The sequence below is a fragment of the Lithobates pipiens genome, unplaced genomic scaffold (genome assembly GCF_037356315.1).
Source record: "Lithobates pipiens isolate NorthernLeopardFrog02 unplaced genomic scaffold, aLitPip1_a1.2 Scaffold_19, whole genome shotgun sequence".
In the NCBI taxonomy this organism is placed as follows: Eukaryota; Metazoa; Chordata; class Amphibia; order Anura; family Ranidae; genus Lithobates; species Lithobates pipiens.
The window spans coordinates 15,739,587-15,763,888 of record NW_027507764.1 but is presented as its reverse complement, the minus strand read 5'-3'; the positions used below and the strand labels follow the sequence as shown (position 1 = coordinate 15,763,888).

The following is a 24,302-nucleotide window of genomic DNA, read 5'->3' as shown; positions in this document are numbered from 1 at the left end:
ATTTTTTTTTAAATCAGAGTTTAGTGTCACTTTAACTTTCTTGATATAAGGAGCCCCTGACATCATGTACTCCATATTCAGTAAATACAATGCTACAGAAAATACTCAGAGACTCTGGACATGTAACAGGAGATAGTCAGAGACTGAACACATACTATAGGAGATATTTTAAACTGGAAAAATGCTTCAGAAGACAGTCATAGACTAGAGACCCATTACATGAGACTATTAGAGATCACTGCTATTACTGTCCATTTACTAATCAGTGATTCCACATTTGTGCTTAAAGTGGAAAAAAGTCCCCCCCCCCCTCCTATCTATCTTGCCTAACCTGTATAAAGAATATGTGTTTTTGTATACAGGTTATGCAGGAAAGGTAGGATGGGGGGGTTATGCAGACATTTTTTAAGAAAAGTTAGAATTTCCTTCCATTTTAATGACACCCTTAACAATAATCCCATCTAATATTTATTTTAACAAGACCAATTACAATAGACCTGAAAAAAAAAAAAAATAAAAAATAAAAAACAAGGATGGATGACACAGAAAAAAATAAGATAGTGTGAAAGAAACTTTATTGTCTTTAGTAAGCACCTAGGTAAGGAAACACTATCATCACCAGAACAAGTTTGAACATCTTACATTTGAGGTTTCTCATCTCTTTCTGATTATCGTCACCAGGACAAATATATAAAGAAAATTTCCCCAATGAGGACACAGACAGCAGTGGTTCCAACCCTTCTACACTTCATACAAAACTAGATGACTTTAGCTAATTTTTAAGTGGTCTATTCATAAATGATTTCCCACAATAATCACGCAAACTTTATCCAAGATTCACATCATTGGATGTCCTCCTCTAGCTAGATAGGAGAACAGACGTATCATCATGAAGGATGTGAAATTTGATGATGAACTTTAGGATTTCTTCTGTCGTGGTCCTCTGAATTTTACCAGCAGACACGCTTCTCCTCAGCTACGAGGTCACCGTAGACCTCCACCTCGCACAGGGTCAGGTATTCACTGCGCCCCGGGATCACCACGCTGACGTATTGACCCTCCATTCCATTACAGCAGAAAATTGTCGTAGGATCAGAAACTTGGGTGACCATACCGCACCTGTGGAGAACAAACAAGGATCAACAGAATGATACAGAAAATACACTTGTTTAATTGTAGGAGGTTTACTAAAGGCGCCCAATGTGTTCATTAACCACTTAAGCCCCGGACCATGTTGCTGGCCAAAGACCAGAGCACTTTTTGTGATTCGGCGCTTAGTCACTTTAACTGACAATTGCTCATTCATACGACCTGGCTCCCAAACAAAATTGACGTCCTTTTTTTCCCACAAATAGAGCTTTATTTTGGTGGTATTTGATCACCTCTGCATTTTTTATTTTTTGCGCTATAAACAAAAAAAGAGCAAGAATTTTGAATAAAACAAATTATTTTTTACATTTTGCTATAATAATAATATTTTTTTCCCTCAGTTTAGACCGATATGTATTCTTCTACATATTTTTGGGAAAAAAAATCACTGGCAGTGAAGGGGTTAACCACTAGGTGGCAGTGTAGGGGTTAAGTGTGTTCTGGGGCGTGTTACTAACTGTGGGAGGGGTGTGGCTATGTGTGACACAACACTGATCTCTGCTCTGATAACAGGGAGCTATGATCAGTGTGTCAGGGCTGGCTTAGCCCTTCCTTCTCTGGGCTGGCCACTCAGCTGTCAGCTAATTGCCAGCTCTCAACTCTCTCCACAGTTACCTAGCTGTCCCTGATCATGCTCCTCTGTCCTGCCTACTTAAAGCTGTCCAGCTCACTTCATCTCTGCCTTCGCCTTGGTCACATCACAAGAAACCATTCCCCGCATACCTGGTTAAAGACGGACTTGCTGACATCCTTTCTGGCTCCTTATCCTGCTTGCTGTTCCTTCACTTGGATCTCTGACTCTGGCCTGGCTGACTACCCGATTTGGTTATTGAACTCTGGACTGGCTGACTACTCGATCCGATTACTGGACTCTGGTTATGCTTTGACTACGCTTACTCTATTTACCTTTTTATTTTTATTTAATAAACAAGTGTGATTTAATTGTACTTCTGTCTCGGTCTGATTCATGGTTTCTGACACAGTGACACTGTCGCTAGGCAGAATGGGGAGATGCTTGTTTACATTAGCATCTCCCTGTTCTTCCTCCCTGTGAGATGATTGTGGGTATCCCCGCGGCGATCATGTCTGCGGGACCCGCGATCCGACTCACGGAGGTTACAGCCAGCTCGCGTGTGTGCCACCGGCAGTGCGCACGTGATGGCACAGCTGCAAATTTAAAGGGACGCACAGGTATGCCCATTTGCCTGTCCATGCCATTCTGCTGACGTACATCGTATGCGCCGGACGGGAAGTGGCTAACCACTTGCTTACGGGGCACCTAAACCCCCCTCCTGCCCAGACCAATTTTCAGCTTTGAGTGCTGTCACTCTTTAAATGACAATTGCACGGTCATACAAAACTGTACCCAAATTAAATTTTTATCATGTTTTTCCCACAAATAGAGATTTCTTTCAGTGGTATTTGATCACCTCTGTGTTTTTTATTATTTGTTTAAAAAAATTAAAAAAGACCAAATATTTGTGGCAATACACATGGATCTCACATTGGGTCACCACCTGTGAAAGGCTTTGGGGTTATAATGCCTAAATCAGTAAGTTTAATATCAATGTTTCTATATAGATATCGGCTTGTGTCGGGGCTAATACCCCTCCCAGTCATCAGGGGGGAGGCTCCCCCCGGTTTGTTTGAGCTATCCTGGGGCTAAGACGTTTGGGTAAGATTCTGAAAATGTTGATATGTATTGTAAACATGTCTTCTTCTCCAATTTTTTTGTTGTTACTGAAGGTCACTTCATACAGTTTTTATTGATCTAATTGTGGTTTATGTATATATCCTTAGATGCATGTATTTCCTGAAGAAGCCGAGAAGCGAAACTAGTCGAAATACCTCACCTTCCCCATGAGCTATTGATTTGTTGTATTGTGAATTGTTTTTATATTCAAATAAATTGAGACAAAATCCTTTTACACAATTTCTTTTCTCAATGTGTTCATATGTTTAATGTGCACCGTAATAGTCCCCCTGCTCACATTTTTCTTGATATTTCTGGTTGGAGACCAGAATTTTCCAATACCTATTCCATGTGCACAGTGAATGTCATCATCCAACATCACTGTTGCGACTTGGAGATTTATTTTGGGAGGGAATCTCTTTATTTGTTTCTAGGATATACACTCACCGCCCACTTTATTAGGTACACCTGTTCAATTGCTTGGTAACACAAATTGTTAATCAGCCAAACACACAGCAGCAACTCAATACATTTAGGCATCTAGATGTGGTGAAGACGACTGGCTGAAGTTCAAACTGAGCATCAGAATGGGGAGGAAAGGGGGTTTAAGTGACTTTGAGTTGTTGGTGCCAGGCGTGCTGGTCTGAGTATTTTAAAAACTGCTGATCTACTGGGATTTTCACGCACAACCATCTCTCGGGTTTACAGAGAATGGTCTGAAAAAGAGAAAATATCCAGTGAGCGACATTTGTGTGGAGGAAAATTCCTTGTTTATGTCAGAGGAGAATGGGCAGACTGGTTCCAGATGATTGAAAGGAAACAGTAACTCAAATAACTACTTGTTACAACCAAGGTCAACAGAATACCATCTCAAAACATCAAACCTTGAAGCAGATGGTCTACAGCTAAGAACAGGAAACTGAGGCTCCAATTCACACAGGATCATCAAAGTTGAACAATAGAAGATTGGAAAATGTTGCCTGGTCTGGTTTTCAGCTGCCACATTCAGATGGTGGGATCAGAATTTGGCGCATGGATCCATGCTGCCTTGTATCACCAGTTGAGGTTGGTGGTGGGGGTTTAATGGTGTGGGGGATGGGGTATCACCAGTTGAGGCTGGTGGTGGGGGTATAATGGTGTGGGGGGGATATTTTCTTGGCATACTTTGAGCCCCTTAGTACCGATTGAGCATTGTTTAAACTCCAAGGCCTACCTGAGTATTGTTGCTGACCATGTCCTTCCCTTTATGACTACAGTGCCCCATCTTCTGATGGCTCCTTCCAGCAGGATAATGCACCATGTCACAAAGCTCCAATCATCTCACCACTGGACAATGAGGTCACTGTACTCCAATTGCCTCCACAGTCACCAGATCTCAATCCTGAATTTATGCCAACAAGAATTAAGGCAGTTCTGAAGGAAAAAGGGGGTCCAACCTGGTACTAGCATGGTGTACCTAATAAAGTGGCTGGTGAGTGTATATATAATGCTAGGCCCTACCACAGTGTTAGAAGAAGTAAATGGCACACAGGGTTCTCTTTAATGTAAATTGTGGGGGCTCCAGAATATCTATTCTGAGCAGAGAAAATTGTCTTTCCAGTCTTCTTCGGTTTTTATAACTCTTATGCCACATACACATGATCGCACATTCCGACAACAAAATTCATTGGATTTTTTCCGACGGATGTTGGCTCAAACTTGTCTTGCAAACACACGCTCACACAGAGTTGGTCGGAAATTCCAAACGTCAAGAACGCGGTGACGTACAACACGTACGGAGAGCCGAGAAAAATGAAGTTCAATGGCCAGTGCTGCTCTTCTGCTTGATTCCGAGCATGCGTGACACTTTGTGTGACGGAATTGTCTACACACGATCGGAATTTACGCAAACGGATTTTGTTGTCAAAAAATTTTAGATCCAGCTCTCAAATTTTGCGTGTCGGAAATTTCAATGGAAACTGTCCGATGGAGCCTACACGCGGTCGGAATTTCCGACAACAAGCTCCGATCGCACATTTTTCATCGGAAAGTCTGATTGTGTGTACGGGGCATTAGATTGGGTTCTGGAGTTCAGAGACTTCAAAGAGCTGAGGAAAGGAAAAAGCCTCTAACCCTGGGTTGAGGTATTAATGAAGGCCAGCAGACTGTGTCTGGGCCTGACATTGATTTAGGATTCCACCCGGGAGACAAAATGGTCCCTGTCCAGCATTAAGGGAGTTGGATAGAGAAGCAGGGAGCTGCAAGAGAAAGAGCTGAGAGGTGCAGGGCGGCACATAAGCACAGTGGTGCTAAAAGGTGATGTGAGGGACCAGGCTTAAAACCTATGCTTGAGGCCTGAGAAGTAGTTCTGTAATGGGAAGCCAGGAGGCTTGATATACATTTTATTTGTGTTTAAAGCGGAGGTCCACCCTAAAGTGGACCTTCCGCTCATTGGATTCCTCCGCCCCTCCGGCGCCACAATTGGCACCTTTCAGGGGGGAGGGGGGTGCAGGTACCTGTACAGTACAGGTATCTGCACCCACTTCCGGGATAGCTCTCTGCGGAAAGAGGCGTAGATTACGCCCCTTTCCGAAAGTCCCCCGCTGCCTGCTGGGAAACACACAGATCCCAGAGGCAGCGGGTCCATCCTTATTGCGCAGCGCGACTCGCGCATGCACAGTAGGGAACCGGGAAATGAAGCCAAAAGGCTCCACTTCCTGATTCCCATACCCAAGATGGCGGTGGCAGCACCCAAGAGACGATCAAGAGATCGGCTTTGCTGGACAGGTAAGTGTCACTATTTTAAAAGTCAGCAGCTGCAGTATTTGTAGCTGCTGGCTTTTAAAAAAAAAAAAACGCGGACTCCCGGAGGACTCCCGCTTTAATATGATGGTGGAAACCCCTGTGAGGCCAACCCTTTTCTAAGCCCTTGTATACACGGTCGGAGAATCCGTCGGAATGTGTCCTATCGGACCGTGTCGTCGGATAATCCGACTGTGTGTGGTATGCATCGGACTGTTTCCGTCGGAATATCCGTCGGACCAAATTTTCCAACTTGCTGGAAATATTTTCCGACAAACTGGTCCGATCGGACATACTCCGATCATGTGTAGAGAATTAAGATCGGACAAAGTGCCACGCATGCTCAGATCAAATTCCTACACAAAATCTATTGGCTACTAGCGTGAACGTAGTCCCATCGTAACAAAATAACGTCATCACGTTCTGAACAATCGGATTTTCCGACAACTTCGTCCGACCGTGTGTATGCAACAGTTTCGGACAAGATCCGTCGGACAAAATCCGACGGACAGAATCCGTCTGATTTGGTTGTCGGAATCTCCGACTGTGTGTACAAGGGCTTAGAATGTTTACTTTCTCTTTAAATATATTCATAGGTCAAATTCAGTCATGCAGTAATGTCTCTTATTTTGGGTTCAGGGTGGTGCATAGGACCTTTGTCATTGGGCTTTTATTTGCATCAGATGTGTTTTTTATAATAATACAAGTCTACGAGAAGGCAAAACTCTCTTGAGTTCAATGCAGACCAGAAAAAGGTCACCTGTCAATGAATTCTGAATGATCTCTGAAGCCTCTCAAACTGATGCCATCGACACAAGCCCAAAGCCCATTGACACAGGTAACCGTACAGTGTCCTGTCCCCGTGGTACTCACACTGGGTTGTTATTGTCTGGAGAATTTCCAATTCGGACCTCAGCGCCCATCAACCGTTCCATAACGTCATCTGATCGTCCAGTGACTACAACGACATTCACTTTGTATTTCTGTTTCAGGTCTACCTTCCACCAGGGCGATGGGTCCACATTTGTGTGGGAACAGAAGCCATGAAGCCAGTTGGTATCTGTCACACCATCAATGGCGTTGTAAGCATGACCAACCTCAAAAAGTGAACTCTCCGAGGCTTCCCCGCTTCTGGCGATATCTGTGGCTGAAGAAAGAAAAACAAAACACACTCAGTAATTATACATCGTGTACAAAGTATTTCCATTGTTCTAAAGGGGGCCTTCACCAAAAAAAGAACTGTAGACTGCAATGGTGTAAATAATTTGACTGAGACAGTGGGATTGATTTACTATAGCTGGAGAGTTCAAAATCAGCTTTCAGGTAAATTTAGGGGTATACTTATTTTAACCAAATGAAAAATATGGATCATGAAAATAAATTTTTATATTGTCGGTTTTTCCACCTTTTTCTGTAGGTACTTGTAGTCATCCGCAGCGGCAATGCAAGTGGAGGAGAAAGTCGAAAGGAAACTAGTTCCCCTATGGTCTCCTTAGTCACAGAGAGGTGGCATCTGATTGGATGCTGGCATCCCATATAGCATTGGTGGACATCTTGGGCCAGGAAGAGTCTATTCAAGACCCTGGTTCCCGGGTTTGGTGCACATTTCATGTGTGATTAGAGTAGGGACAGGTCACCCATCTGTCAGGGACAGTGATTAGCATCAGGGAGAGGTTCCAGATGGGTAGGGGAAGTGCAGGAACGTGCCAGCCTTCCTGGAATTCTCCCCACTTGGATATGGATCAGCCGGGCCACATTCTGCTCCTCAAAACAGACGTTGTCAGCACACTGGAGACCTTACAATGCTACTCCTCGCAATTTCATCCTGTAAGTGTTGGCAGTTGCTACCACTTTTAGGTTGGCTCCGTTCCCTTGCAGGGTCCTTGGGGCCAACCTTACGAGCATGTTCCCACACAGAATTGCACCTAAACGTGCCGCTACTTCACACACAGGGAGCTAAAACTGATTGCTGGTCATGCATACACTTGCATCATATGGTGCTAAGGGTAATGAGATATCTTGTGATTTTTTTTTATGTTTACAGTGAACATTCTAATCATTGGCATCCAATCTGGAGAACCCAGTTTTAATTGTATAGGTTTGAAGTGGTGGTAAATTTAGGGGTATACTTATTTTAAACATATGAAATATATGGATCATGGAAATTAATTTTTATGCGTTGGTTTTTCTAGCATATCACCTTTTTCTCTAGGCACTTGTAGGCAGGGGCGGTCTATTTTCTCCACTGCAGGAGGTGCTCACCTGAAACAGCAATGCAAGTGGAGGAGAAAGTCAAAAGGAACCTAGTTCCTCTATGGTCTCCTTAGTCAAAGAGGCAGCATATGATTGGATGCTGGCATCCCATGTGACATTGGTGGCCATCTTGGGGCAGTAGGAGTCTGTTCAAGACCCTGGCTCCGGGTTTTGGTGTGCATTTTGTGTTTGGCTAGAATATGGACAGGCCACCCATCTGTCAGGGACAGTGATTAGCATCAGGGAGAGATTCCAGACGGGTAGGGAAAGTGCAGTAACGGGCCAGCCTTCCTCGAATCCTTCCCACTTGGATGTGGACCAGCCAGGCCACATTCCGCCCCTCAAAACAGGCGCTGTCAGCACACCAGAGCCCTTCCCCTGTTATTCTTTGCTGTTTCATTCTGTGAGCGCTCCCAGTTGGGTTGCCTTCCCGCTGGGCATGTTGGGTATTGCTGAACTTCAATTTCAATACAAATCTGTTTTCTGCAACTGGACTCTGATGCCGCGTACACACGACCGGACTCTCCGGCAGAATAGGTCTCATGGAATCATTCCGTCGGATATTCCGATCGTGTGTGGGATAGTCCGATCATTTTTCTTTTAAAAATTCTGACGGGCCTAGAAATAGAACATCTTTCAAATCTGTCCGACGGACTCAATTCCTATCGGGAAAACCGTTCGTGCGTATGCTAGCCTGACGGACTAAATACGACGCAAGGGCAGCTATTGGCTGCTGGCTATTGAACTTCCTTTTCTATGTGCGTGGGAGCCACCACCAATGGCATGATTGCCGTTAGCAGTGGCATGCCTAGTGCGCCTACGTGCTGCTGTCTACGGCGCATGCGCTGTAGACAGTGGTGCCTGTCATTTGCAAATATCTCCTAAACCGTGTGTGTTTAGAAGATATTTCTTGGACCTACAGGTAAGCCTTAATCTAGGCTTACCTGTAGGTCAAAGTGGTCTGTAATGCCGCGTACACACGATCAAACAAGCAGGTGGAAAAGTCCGGCAAACTGAAGTCCGCCAGACAATCCCCCCGTGTGTAGCCTCCGGCATACTTTTTTGACCCGAAAGTACGGCAGACTTAGAAAGTAGTTTTGCACTCCAATCTTCCCGCCGGACTCGCATTTCGGCGAACAATCCGGCCGTGTGTATGCCAGTCGGCCGTACTTTTGAAATGAGCGGACTTTTCCCGCCCGGAGAAAAGTCCGCTCATTTCGAGCGGGTCTGCAGGTAGGCGGGGCCCGCGAAGGAGACGCCGCTGGCCCCGCCACCTGGTATGGCGTGGGGGTCCCCCCCAAGTCCACAACAGACCCTTGTCCGAGCACGCTACCCGGCCGGCCAGGAAAGGAGGGGCGAGCGAGCGCCCCCTCCTGAGCCATACCAGGCCGCGCACCCTCAACATGGGGGGTGCCTTGGGGAAGGGGGGGCCGCGTGGCCCCCCCACCCCAAAGCACCTTGTCCCCATGTTGATGAGGACAAGGGACAACCAACGGCCAGGGTTGTCGGGGTCTGCGGGCGAGGGGCTTATCGGAATCCGGGAGCCCCCTTTCATAAGGGGGCCCCCGGATACCGGCCCCCCACCCTAAGTGAATGAGTATGGGGTACAATGTACCCCTACCCATTCACCTGTAAAATAAAGTACAAAAAAACAACAACACACAAGATAAAATAATTTATTGCACAGCTCCGGGGGTCTTCTCGCTGGACTCCTCCGCTATCTTCTTGTAGCTCTTTTACTAGCGGAGGAGCCCGGCATTCTTCTTCGTCGCCGCGGCCTCTTCTTCCGACTTCGGGGGTCTTGTTCCCCCCTCTTCGGTTCTTCTGCCGGGCCACCGCGCCTTCTTATAGCTCTTTTACAGGCGGTGGCCCGGTCTTCTGTCGCCGCCGCCGCCTTCCGTTCTTCTTCTTCTTCTCCTGGAGATGTTGACTCGACGTTCTCTCCGGCCGCAATGCCAGGGATGCACTGCGCTGCGTCTTATATAGGGACAAGGGGCGGTGTCACATGGGTTGGTCACATGGGTTGATGTCACATGGCGACAGTCCCAGCATCCTCCGGGACTGTGACATCGTAAGGGAGCGGGGTCACCATGTGACACCAACCCATGTGACATCAACCCATGTGACACCGCCCCTTGTCCCTATATAAGTCGCAGCGCAGCGCGTCCCTGGCATTGCGGCCGGAGAGAACGTCGAGTCAACATCTCCAGGAGAAGAAGAAGAAGAAGAAGAAGAATGGAAGGCGGCGGCGGCGGAGACAGAAGACCAGGCCACCGCCTGTAAAAGAGCTATAAGAAGGCGCGGTGGCCCGGCAGAAGAACCGAAGAGGGGGGACAAGACCCCCGAAGTCGGAAGAAGAGGGCGGCGGCGAGGAAGAAAGCCGGACTCCTCCGCTAGTAAAAGAGCTACAAGAAGATAGCGGAGGAGTCCGGCGAGAAGACCCCCGAAGACGGAAGACCCCCGGAGCTGTGCAATAAACTATTTTATCTTGTGTGTTGTGTTTTTTTTGTACTTTATTTTACAGGTGAATGGGTAGGGGTACATTGTACCCCATACTCATTCACATAGGGTGGGGGGGCGGTATCCGGGGGCCCCCTTATGAAAGGGGGCTCCCGGATTCCGATAAGCCCCTCGCCCGCAGACCCCGACAACCAACGGCCAGGGTTGTCGGGAAGAGGCCCTTGTCCTCATAAACATGGGGACAAGGTGCTTTTGGGGTGGGGCCCCCTTCCCCAAGGCACCCCCCATGTTGAGGGCACGTGGCCTGGTACGGCTCAGGAGGGGGGGCGCTCGCTCGCCCCTCCTTTCCTGGCCGGCCGGGTAGCGTGCTCGGAAAAGGGTCTGTTGTGGACTTGGGGGGACCCCACGCCGATTTTTTTCGTCGTTGGGGGTCCCCTTTAAGTCCATACCAGGTGGCGGGGCCAGCGGCGTCTCCTTCGCGGGCCCTGCCTACCTGGAGATGCGCTCGAAATTAGCGGACTTTGCTCCGCGTGCATGGGCGAGTCCGTTCAGTAGGGCGGATAGTACGGCGGACTTAGTACGCCGTATTAGTCCACTGAAAAAGTGCCGTGTGTGGGCAAGTAGCCGTTCGGAAAGTCCGATGGACAGTCTGGCGGGAAGTCCGCCAGACTAAGTACGTCGGATAGACGGCTCTAAGTACGTTGGACAGACGGCTACGTGTGTACGTGGCTTTAGGGTTTAAAAAGGGGGGAATTGGGGAATTTGGGATTTTGAATGAAGCCATGGCCGGGTATGGTCATGTGCTTCCATCCCTATCATTGTGAGGAAAAGGAGCAAAAATGCAACAGGAAAAGCAGCAAAGACGCAACAAAAAAGGGTGGGACTTTATATGAAGCTCATGATAACACAATTAATAGAATGGTGGATAGTAACATATTTAATTATATAGATACATGTTTACCCACTTGCCGCCCGCCATATAGCAAAATGACATCGCAATCCTGCCCGGATGTCATATGATGTCTTTCAGGATAGCAAGTCGCTGCGCGCCCCCCCCGGAGTACGAATTGCAGTGGTCGTTGTTGCAATGTGTCAGTCTGACACACCGCAACACCAATCTAGGTAAAGAGTCTCTGGCAGAGACTCTTTACCACATGATCACAGTGTAAACAGGAAGAGCCATTGGTCGGCTTTTCCTCACTCAGACGTGAGTAGAGGAGAACCGATTGGCTGCTCCTCTGACGGGGGGGTCTGGGCTGATTGATTATCAGTGCAGCCTCAGCCCCCCCCCCCAAGGATGCCCACACTGGACCACCAGGGACGCCACCAGGGATGCCTACCGCTAGTCACCACCAGGTATGCCACCCATGGCCACCAGGGATGCCAATCAGTGCCCACAATGGATGCCAATCAGTGCCCACAATGGATGCCTGGCAATCAGTGATGCTCATCAGTACCATCCATTAGTGTACATCATTTCCACCTATCAGTGCCCATCCATGACCATCCATGCCGCCTATCAGTGCCTATTCGTGCCACCTCTCAGTGCCCATCAGTGCCATCTTTCAGTGCCCATCAGTGCTGCCTTTGGGCGGCACCCATCACAGACAACAGTCCGGGTGGATCCGGGCACACTGAGCACTCCTGGTGTAAGCCTGGGAAACATCAGTGTTGTGTGAATCAATCAAGTGAACCAATATTGGTGTTATGTGAGTGAATTAATAATTAAAAATGAGGATTGACTGGATAGGAAAGGTGGTCGGTGCAAAAATAAAAAACGATATGGTTGTGACTAAGCGGGAGTGGAGGTGGAGGCCCATAGTGAAAAGTAAACCAAAGAGTGCCGCCACTGAACATGCCCCCCCTTAGCTCCCGATACTGATGCCCTTGGGTGGCCCACGGTCCCTGACATTGTGCCATTAGGTGCACATACATCTGTAAGTGATCTTGTTTCAAATGGGCGGGGGGGGGTGTTTTATGTCTATCCTCCCCTATATTGATACAAGCTATTTTACTTAGTTCATTTACTCTCCCATTGCAGATACATCACGTGTCTGCTCCTGAAGAGCGGCTTAAAGTCACGAAACGCGCCGAGCTACCAGATGTCGCATACTTCAATTACACGCCCACTAAGATATGTGCTCATATATACAATTTTTTTTGTGACAGGGAACAGAAAGACCATAGGCCGTGCAGATGCTATCTTTCAATTGTGTGTACCCAATCATGAATATTGGTGGACTCCTTAATTTTATCATGTGATTAATGTTTATAAATATGTTACTACCAGATATTACCGTTTTAGAAATTGGCACCATGGAAATGTGCATTTCTATGTATATGAAATTTTAGTGTACGTAAACATGTATCTATGTATCATTAAATATTTTACTATCCACCGTTCTATTCGTTTTGTTACCATGAGCTTCATATAAAGTCCCAACCTTTTTTGCTGCTTCTAGGCTGCTTTTCCTGCTGCATTTTTGCTCCTTTTCCTCTTTAAAATACCTGAAGGAGTTCTTTTGATGACCTACCTGCTGCCATAAGAGTGTATTCAGACCCTCCTCCTCATCTAGTGCACCAAAGTAATTTTTATGTACTTTTTTACCTTTATATTATTCTTACCTCCAGGTGGACGGCTGCAGCACCAAGCCAGACCCAACGACCCCAGGAAAAGCAAAGCCACCAAAGTCTTCATTCTGGAGGAGAAACCAAGACACAAAGAGTCTGTTACTATAGTATGTTACACGAGAAGGTGATTCTGCATCTCTTCCTCAGTATCATCTCTTCTTTCTCTGGTACTTAGAAATAGCTTTTCTTAGTATTAAAATAAATTCTCTTTCTATCGGATTTGTAATTTCATATACAGTGCCTTGAAAAAGTATTCACACCCCTTGAAATTTTCCACATTTTGTCATGTTACAACCAAAAACGGAAATTTATTTTATTGGGATTTTATGTGATAGACCAACACAAAGTGGCACATAATTGTGAAGTGGAAGGAAAATGATAAATGGTTTTCGAAAATGTTTCTAAATAAATATGAGAAAAGTGTGGGGGGTACATTTGTATTCAGCCCCCTTTACTCTGATACCCCTAACTAAAACTAAAACGAAAACTTCTGGTGGAACCAATTGCATTCAGAAGTCACCTAATTAGTAAATAGAGACCACCTGTGTGTAATTTATTCTCAGTATAAATACAGCTGTTCTGTGAAGCCCTCAGAGGTTTGCTAGAGAACCTTAGTGAACAAGCAGCATCATGAAGGCCAATGAACACACCAGACAGGTCAGGGATAAAGTTGTGGAGAAGTATAAAGCAGGGTTAGGTTATAAAAAAAATCTCCCAAGCTTTGAACATCTCACGGAGCTCTGTTCAAGCCATCATTCGCAAATGGAAAGAGTATGGCACAACTGCAAACCTACCAAGACACGGCCGTCCACCTAAACTGACCAGCCGGGCAAGGAGAGCATTCATCAGAGAAGCAGCCAAGAGGTCCATGGTAACTCTGGAGGAGCTGCAGAGATCCACAGCTCAGGGGGGAGAATCTGTCCACAGGACAACTATTAGTCGTCTCTCCACAAATCTGACCTTTATGGAAGAGTGACAAGAAGAAAGACATTGGTGAAAGAAAGTCATAAAAAGTCCCGTTTGCAGTTTGTGAGAAGCCATGTGGGGGACACAGCAAACGTGTAGAAGAAGGTGATCTGGTCAGATGAGACTAAAATTAAACTTTATGGCCTAAAAGCAAAATGTTATGTGCGCCAGAAAACTAACACTGCACATCACCCTGAACACACCATCCCCACTGTGAAACATGGTGGTGGCAGCATCATGTTGTGGGGATGATTTTGTTCAGCAGGGACAGGGAAGCTGGTCAGAGTTGATGGGAAGATGGATGGAGCCAAATACAGGACAATCTTAGAAGAAAACCTGTTAGTGTCTGCAAAAGACTTGAGAATGGGGCGGAGGTTCACCTTCCAGCAGGACAACGACCCGAAACATCCAGCCAGAGCTACAATGGAATGGTTTAGATCAAAGCATATTCATGTGTTAGAATTGCCCAGCCAAAGTCCAGACCTAAATCCAATTGAGAATCTGTGGCAAGACTTGAAAATTGCTGTTCACAGACGCTCTCCATCCAATCTGACAGAGCTTGAGATATTCTTCAAAGAAGAAGAATGGGCAGAAATGTCCTCTCTAGTTGTGCAAAGCTGGTAGAGACATCCCCAAAAAGTATGTATATATGTATATATATATATATATATATATATATATATATATATATATATATATATATATATGTATATATATATATATATATATATATATATATATATATATATATATATATATATATATATATATATATATATATATATATATATATATATATATATATATATATATATATTTATATATATAAAATAATAATAATATTTTAAGTTTGTGACAAATTAGCTGGAACTCAGAGGAGGCACCATCCTTGGGTCATACAGGTTCCTCCACCCCAAACTCGCTCTTTATGGACCTTGCAATGTCTACAGTGTGACATAAAATATTGCAACAACCACCATTTTTTCTCTAGGGTCTCTACTAAAAAATAAAAATAAATAAATAAATATATATATATATATATATATATAATATATATATATATATATATATATATATATATATATATATATATATATATATATATATATATATATATATATATAAATATAAATATATATATATATATATATATATATATATATATATATATATATAATGTTTGAGGGTTCTAAGTAATTTTCTAGCAAAGAAAAATAATGATTTTAACTTGAAACCAACAAATGTCAGAAAAAGGTTTAGTGTTTAAGTGGTTAAACTTTCCTCACTTACACATAAAGTCTTCTCCTTTGACAAATTGTTACAATGTTTAGAGTTAAAGCGGAGGTCCACCCTAAAGTGGACCTTCCACTCATTGGAATCCTCTCCCCCTCCGGCGCCACAATCGGCACCTTTCAGGGGGGAGGGGGTGCAGGTACCTGTACAGTACAGGTATCTGCACCCACTTCCGGGATAGCTCTCTGCGGAAAGGGGCGTAGATTTACGCCCCTTTCCGAAAGTCCCCCGCTGCCTGCTGGGAAACACACAGATCCCAGAGGCAGCGGGGACCGTCCTTATTGCGCAGCGCGACTCGTGCATGCGCAGTAGGGAACCCGGAAATTAAGCCGAAAGGCTCCACTTCCTGATTCCCATACCCAAGATGGCGGCGGCTGCACCCGAGAGAAGATCGAGAGATCGGTTTCGGGTGCCGACATCGCGGGCGCGCTGGGCGGGTAAGTGTCCTTATTTTAAAAGTCAGCAGCTGCAGTATTTGTAGCTGCTGGCTTTTTAAAAAAAAAAACGGCGGAACTCCCAGCGGACTCCCGCTTTAAGTTCAACTGCAAAAGAATGTTGTGATTCTTGGCCCTTTTTTTCTTTTCCTTTCTTTTGAGGGCTGCGGCTTCAGAAGAGCAGAGAGAATTCTTTGCATAGCAAGAATCGCAAAACACTTTTGTCAAGATTGCAACAGGGAAAAAATCGTGATAACGATTCATGGCGATTAATCGTGCATCTCTAACAGAACACCGGCTGTTAGACACGTTCACGTTTTTTTTTTTTTTTCGTTTTTCGGGTCATTCGTTATGATCACAATTAGTAAATTTGTACATTCGTAAATTAGAAAATTCAGAAATTTGGAAATTCGAAATTAGAAAATCTGAAAACTCGAAAATTAGAAGATCTGAGAGTAACTAACTATTAAATTATAGGTATTGTAATTTCCTTTCAAATTTGGCTGTTAGTGAAAATACAAATTTATCCAAAATAACGAATGCCGCATCTAAATAAATGGAACAGAATAATTTAATAATAAATAATAATAATAAAACGTTTTTATTATTATTATTATTATCATTATCATTATTAATATTATTGCTATTTATTATTATTATTAATTCATTACATTCTATTCGTTTGGATACAGCATGATACAGTATGTGTTATTTCGGATAATTCGTAATTTCGGATAAATTGTATTTGTTATGTTCACTAACAGCCAAATTTGAAAGAAAATTACAATACCTATAATTTAAAAATTAGTAATGGTTTTTACTAATTTACAAATGTACGAATTTATGAATTTATGAATGTCCGAATTTACGCATGTGCAAATGTACAAATTTACGAATGTACGAATTTACAAATTTATGAATGTACGAATTTACAAATTTATGAATGTACGAATTTACGAGTTTACAAATTTACGAATGTACAAATGTACAAATTTACGAATGTACGAATTTACGAATTTGTGAATATTCGAATTTACGAATTTGTGAATATTCGAATTTACGAATTTGTGAATATTCGAATTTACGAATATTCGTAAAAATTCGTTAAACAGGTTTTTCAATAATTCGGATTTTTCTGAATTAAAGAATTTGTCGGAATTTATTAAAAAACTAATTCGTAACGAGACGAATTGCACATGTTTACCGGCTGTCCTTCAGCAGAGTAGAGAGAATTCTCTGCATAGAAAGAATCGGAAAATACTTTGTCAAGATCGCGCGGGGGGGGGGGGGAATTGTGATAATGATTCTTAAAGATTAATCGTGCAGCTCTAGTACATAATGAAAGAAATGTTGGGAATGTTATGTAAATGTGCTAAAACACAAACGCCCCCCCCCCCCCCCCCCCAAAAAAAAGAAGCAAAACACAAGCTGCAAGCACAAAAATAAGATATCCTTCTAAGTGTCCAAAAAAACAGGAATATATTGAGTTGCGCTGAAAAAACCTACATAAATAAGTGCAGAAATGCATGGTAGTGCCCGGGTGATATATGAAAATGAAAAGTCCAAAAATTGATCCCAAGGAGTCAAAACCCAATGAAGGAGATAGATGGCCAAAGGTGCGCACAACAAATAAACTTCTCTCTTCCTCGAAGGGTGCCAGCGGTATCCACCGTCACCGGAGGTAGTGACGGAATGTAGGCTTACGAAACCACCGCTGACCCCCTTATTCATAGCAGTCACCAAAAGCTTAGGCAAGAAATACTCAAGCTCCCCCTCCCCCCCTTCCTACCTACCTTTTGGAAGTAGCTCTTTGGGGTTGTAAATGGCCCTGAACTGACTGGTCATTGGAAGGTGATACCTTGAGCAGGTAGATATAATTCCCTTCCAATAATCTGTACCTAACTTGAAGGAAGGTGGCTGTGGGCCCCTTTCTGGGGGCCTGGGCTGCTGCCTGTAGAAATGGCCTTATGGTAATTTTTCCGCATGTGATTGGATAAAAACGAGGGCCCGGTATCCAGTAAATGCAGGTTGCATGGGGAGTTTGAAATCGTTTATTGGGAGTAGCAACCAATAAATAAAACCAATGCGTTTCAGGGAAACAGCGCCCCCCCCCCCCGATGTGTCTGTAGAGCAAAGATTGGACTGACCTTCAGTTGTGCTGGCAGAGGCAGCATCTCTCTTTGCTTTACAGACACACCTGTTCGGGACCGTTCCTCATTGACTAGCATGCAGCAACAGCCCTGAAGAAGGGGAGTCTGCTCCACAGAAACGCGTTGGCTTTGTTTATTTGTTGCTACTCTCAATAAACGATTTCAAACTCGCCTTCCAATTTGTATTTTCTGGATACTTGGCGCTCCTTTTTCACCTCCCTTCCTATAACCACCTTTGGAAACACATTATACTTGAGATCAATCGGCCGCCATTTGTTTACATTGTGTCCAACTCTGTCTACTTACATAACAGTTCTTATCACATGGATATTCTATGGAGCACACCTGATCCCATACATATCATACAATCTAACATGAATGTGCGCTTTACTTTCTATTATATTATATTATATTATATTATATTTTATATATTTTATATATTATATATATTTTATATTTCTATTAAAAATCCAAGAGAAGAAAATAAAATGCTTGTGAAAGAAAAATAATGCCATGAGATAGACTTTAATTTCTCTGTTATCTTGTGCTTTGCACCCAAAACAGTTCCCCCCTCCCCCTCCCAATGTACATATGAAGGGACTTACCTGTACAGAGTTCTGAGGCTTCTGAGATTTTCATATCCTTCCCTCTGTATTTATAGAGCTGCTTCATCATTCCTCCCAGACCACATTCCCTCCTCACCGGGGGAGGGGGACCGGAGAAGAATTGTCACTACAATGTCACCCAGTGCTGAATTACCCCGGGAAAAAAAAAAAGTCTGAGCAATTTTACTTATTTTATGGTATTCAACGTTCAGATTGTCCCCCATCAACAGAAATATCAGTACATTATTACAATGATGTTACACTTCAGCACATAATATATACAATGTTATACATGAGCACACAATATATACAATGTTATACATGAGCACACAATATATACAATGTTATACATGAGCACACAACATATACAATGATATACACGAGCACACAATATATACAGTGTTATAAATGAGCACACAATATATACAGTGTTATATGTAGGGATGAGCTTCGAGTTCGAGTCGAACTCATGTTCTACTCGAACATTGCCTGTTCGCCTGTTCAGCGAACAGTGAACAATTTGGGCTGTTCGCAGCAAATTCGAAAAGCCGGAACACCCTATACAAGTCTATGGGAGAAATCTAAAGTGCTAATTTTAAAGGGTAATATGCAGGTTACTGTCCTAAAAAGTGTTTGGGTGTTTGGGGACCCGGGTCCTGCCCCAGGGGACATGGATCAATGCAAAAAAAAGTTTTAAAAACTGCCGTTTTTTCAGGAGCAGTGATTTTAATAATGATTAAAGTGAAACAATAAAAGTGTAATATTCCTTTAAATTTCGTAGCTTGGCGGTATCTATAGCCTGTGAAGGGGCGAATGTTTCTGGAGCTTAGAACTGTCCCTGCACAAAGTGTCATTTGTGCAGGAAAAAAAGTCTTTTAAAATCACTTGCGGCTAAATTGTCGGGTCTCCTTAATACAGAGAACACTCAATGAGTGTTCTCTGCATTAGCCGACAATTCATTCATTCATTGATAAAAAATAAAAAAAAATAAAAAAGCGTGGGGGTTCCCCTAAATTCAATTACCAGGCCCTTCAGGTCTGACATGGATATTAAGGGGAACCCCGTGTCAAATTTAAAAAAAAATTGACGTGGGGGTCCCCCAAAATATCCATACCAGACCCTTCAGGTCTGATATGGATATTAAGGGGAACCCCGCATCAAATTTTTAAAAAAAATTGACGTGGGGGTCCCCCTAAAAATCCATATCAGACCCTTTATCCGAGCATGCAACCTGGCAGGCCGCAGGAAAAGAGGGGGGACGAGAGAGCGGCCCCCCCTTCCTCCTGAACCATACCAGGCCACATACCCTCAACATTGGGAGGATGCTTTGGGGGTCTGTGACCCCTCAAAGCACCTTGTCCCCATGTTGATAAGGACAAGGGCCTCATCCTCACAACCCTGGCCGTTGGTTGTGAGGGTCTGTGGGTGGGGGGCTTATCAGAATCTGGAAGCCCCCTTTAACAAGGGGACCCCCAGATCCTGCCCCCCCCTGTTTGAAATGGTAAGGGGGTACAAAAGTACCCCTACCATTTCACAAAGAAAGTGTCAAAATGGTTAAATAAGACAAACACACTTTTGAAAAATTCCTTTATTAAAAATGAAAAAAATAAAAAAAAGATTCCAGCGGTGCTAATCCACTCTTGCTATCCAGCGATGGATCTCCGGGGTCCAGCGATGGATGATCATATCCAGCGACGGGGGATCTCTCAGTCCAGCGCTGTCCATACATCCTTCTTCTGTCTCCACTCCGGAGACACTGCAGAGAGCCCAGCGCTGACGTTTCTTATATTAGGAGGGCGGGGCCACCCGTCACCTGACCCCGCCCCCTCTGACGCTGGTGAAGGGAGCCAGGGGTTTCCCAGTGACGTGTGGGTGACCCCGCCCCCTCTGATGTAACGGAAACCTGCGTTACATCAGAGGGGGCGGGGTCACCCACACGTCACTGGGGAACCCCTGGCTTCCCTCTCCAGTGTCAGAGGGGCGGGGTCAGGTGATGGCTGGCCCCGCCCTCCTAATATAAGAAACGTCAGCGCTGGGCTCTCTGCAGTGTCTCCGGAGTGGAGACAGAAGAAGGATGTATGGACAGCGCTGGACTGAGAGATCCCCCGTCGCTGGATATGATCATCCATCGCTGGACCCCGGAGATCCATCGCTGGATAGCAAGAGTGGATTAGCACCGCTGGAATCTTTTTTTTATTTTTTTCATTTTTAATAAAGGAATTTTTCAAAAGTGTGTTTGTCTTATTTAACCATTTTGACACTTTCTTTGTGAAATGGTAGGGGTACTTTTGTACCCCCTTACCATTTCAAACAGGGGGGGGGGCGGGATCTGGGGGTCCCCTTGTTAAAGGGGGCTTCCAGATTCTGATAAGCCCCCCGCCCGCAGACCCTCACAACCAACGGCCAGGGTTGTGAGGATGAGGCCCTTGTCCTTATCAACATGGGGACAAGGTGCTTTGAGGGGTCACAGACCCCCAAAGCATCCTCCCAATGTTGAGGGTATGTGGCCTGGTACGGTTCAGGAGGGAGGGGGGGCCACTCTCTCGTCCCCCCCTCTTTTCCTGCAGCCTGCCAGGTTGCGTGCTCGGATAAAGGGTCTGATATGGATTTTTAGGGGGACCCCCACGTCAATTTTTTTAAAAAATTTGATGCGGGGTTCCCCTTAATATCCATATCAGACCTGAAGGGTCTGGTATGGATATTTGGGGGGACCCCCACGTCAATTTTTTTTTTTAATTTGACACGGGGTTCCCCTTAATATTCATGTCAGACCTGAAGGGCCTGGTAATTGAATTTAGGGGAACCCCCACGCTTTTTTTTTTTCTTTTAATCAATGAATGAATGAATTGTCGGCTAATACAGAGAACACTCATTGAGTGTTCTCTGTATTACGGGACCCGACAATTTAGCCGCAAGTGATTTTAAAAGACTTTTTTTCCTGGACAAATGACACTTTGTGCAGGGACAGTTCTAAGCACCAGAAACATGCGCCCCTTCACAGGCATACTATAGATACCCCCCAGCTACGAAATTTAAAGGAATATTACACTTTTATTGTTTCACAACGGCCGTTTTTAAAACTTTTTTTGCATTGATCCATGTCCCCTGGGGCAGGACCCGGGTTCCCAAACACTTTTTAGGACAGTAACCTGCATATTACCCTTTAAAATGAGCACTTTAGATTGTGAACGTTCGAGTCCCATAGACTTTAATAGGGTTCTAAAGTTCACACGAAGTTTAGGTCTGTTCGCAGGTTCTGGTGCGAACCGAACAGGGGGGGGTTCGGCTCATCCCTAGTTATATGTAGTTGTGCTCAAAAGTTTGCACACCCTGGCAAAAATTGTGACATTTTGGCATTAATATTGAAAATATGACTGATCATGCCAAAAAAAATTGTCTTTTATTTAAGAATAGCAATCACATGAAGCCATTTATTATCACATACAGAAGGTGACACACACAGATTAAAATGGCAATTAACCACTTAGGATCCGCGCTATAGCCAAATGAGGGCTACAGCGCGGATCTCGTTTTCCGGGACGACGTCAATAGATGTAGTCCCGTGTACGAGCGGCCTGCGCCCCCCCTGAGGGGCGCGCGCGGCGCGCTCTGTGATCGGCGAGTCCATGAGACTCGCCTGATCACCGATCCGTGCAAGGGGTCGATCCCGACCCCTTATCACATGATCAGCTGTCAGCCAATGACAGCTGATCATGTGATATAACGGAGCCGGTAATCGGCTATTATTCCTCCTCGCGCTGACAGCGCGGGGAGAAAAAAAAAAAGCCGATCACTGGCGGCCGTGATTGGGACATCAGTCCCGATCACGGCCAGCAATGCAAGCGCCCACCTGCCCCCTGCCAGTGCCCACCTGCCCCCTGCAGTGCCACACTTATTAAAAGTAAGTGCCCCCCGTCAGTGCCACCCAGCAGTGCCCACAGTGCCACCCAGCAGTGCCCACAGTGCCACCCAGCAGTGCCACCCACAGTGCCACCCAGCAGTACCCACAATCTGCCTCAAAGGTGCTGCACCCCAGTGCCACATATCCGTGCCCAGCAGTGCCGCCCATCAGTGCCCAGCAGTGCCGCCCATCAGCGCCCGGCAGTGCCACCTATCAGAGCCACCTATCAGTGCCACCTATCAGTGCCCATCAGTCCCATCTATCAGTGGTACCTATCAGTGCCCATCCGTGCCACCCATCCGTGCCAACCATCCGTGCCATCTTATCTGTGCCCATCTTTGCCCATCAGTGCCGCCTTATCTGTGCGCATCGGTGCCGCCTTATCTGTGCCTATTAGTGCCGCCTTAACTATGCCTATCAGTGCCCACCAGTGCAGCCTATCAGTGCCCACCAATGCAGCCTATCAGTGCCCACCAATGCAGCCCATCAGTGCCCACCAATGCAGCCTATCAGTGCCCACCAATGCAGCCCATCAGTGCCCACCAATGCAGCCTATCAGTGCCGCCTAATCAGCGCACTTCAATGAAGGAGAAAAATGACCCGTTTGCAAAATTTTATAACAAACTATTTTTTTTGCATCTTTTTTGTTTGTTTAGTAAAAAATAAAACTCCGAGCTGTAACTAAATACCACCAAAAGAAAGCTCTATTTGTGGGAAAAAAATGAGAAAAATTTCATTTGGGTACAGTGTTGTATGCCCGCGCAATTGTCATTCAAAGTGCATCAGCGCTGAAAGCTGAAAATTGGTCTGGGACTGAGGGGGGTTTAAGTGCCCAGTGAGCAAGTGGTTAAAGGTTACTTTACCACATTTGTGGCTTTTTACAATTACCGTATATACTCGAGTATAAGCCGAGATTTTCAGCCCCTTTTTTTAGGCTGAAAGTGCCCCCCTCGGCTTATACTCGAGTCACGGAGATCAGGTAGACAGACGGCGGCCATTCCACTATTCAAAAGCCGCGCCTCCCTGTCTGTGATAGGCGGAACACTCAATTTCCCAGCAGTCAGTGTTCCGCCTATCACGGACATCCGCTCATTCTCATACTACAGACGAGGATGAGAGGATGTCCGTGATAGGCGGAACACTGACTGCTGGGAAATTGAGTGTTCCGCCTATCACAGACAGAGAGGCGCGGCTTTTGAACAGTGGAATGGCCGCCGTCTGTCAGACGAGGAGGAGAGGCTGCAGATTGGCACAGGTAGGCAGGGATGGACACAGGGATGGACGGGACACAGGGATGGACGGGACACAGGGATGGACGGGACACAGGGATGTCTCACCCTCGGCTTATACACGAGTCAATAAGTTTTCCCAGTTTTTTTTGTGGTAAATTAGGGGCCTCGGCTTATATTCGGATCGACCTATACTCGAGTATATACGGTAATCACAATTAGTGTCTGTGTATAAATAGTCAATGGGTTTGTTAGCTCTCACATGGATGCACTAAGCAGGCTAGTCATGAGGAGGTAGACAAGAACAGTCAAAAGACCTGCGTAACAAGGTAATGAAACTTTACAAAGATGGAAAAGGATATAAAAAAGATACCCAAAGCCTTGAATATGCCAGTCAGTACTGTTCAATCACTTATTAAGAAGTGGAAAATTCGGGGCTTCTTTTGATACCAAGCCAAGGTCAGGTAGACCAAGAAAGATGGCAGCCACAACTGGCGGAAGAATTGCTCAGGATACAAAGAAAAAAACCCCCACAGGTAACCTCAGGAGAAATCTGGGCTGCTCTCCAAAAAGACAGTGTAGTTGTTTTTAAGGAGCACAATTCAACAATACTTGATCAAAAAAAAGCTGCATGGTTGAGCTGCCAGAACGAAGCCTATATTACACCAATGCCACAAAAAAGCCCAATGAGGCGTGTCAAGGTGTTGTTGGTCATACTGTAACCGGGCTTTTTTTTGTGGAACTTGTGCAGTAAAGA

At 45.0% G+C, this 24,302-nt stretch overlaps 1 protein-coding gene across 1 annotated transcript; it reads right to left on the bottom strand.

Annotated features, from left to right (window-relative positions):
- Positions 1 to 904: 904 nt before the first annotated feature.
- On the bottom strand, positions 905 to 13,034 carry LOC143997935 (pentraxin fusion protein-like). The gene is made up of 3 exons (XM_077493754.1): positions 12,962 to 13,034; positions 6,497 to 6,770; positions 905 to 1,119 (listed from the first exon to the last, which is right to left on the bottom strand). Exons 1-3 carry the CDS (start codon positions 13,032 to 13,034, stop codon positions 951 to 953), a joined length of 516 nt encoding a protein of 171 aa, XP_077349880.1. The 3' UTR covers positions 905 to 950.
- Between the last annotated feature and the right edge of the window lie 11,268 nt (positions 13,035 to 24,302).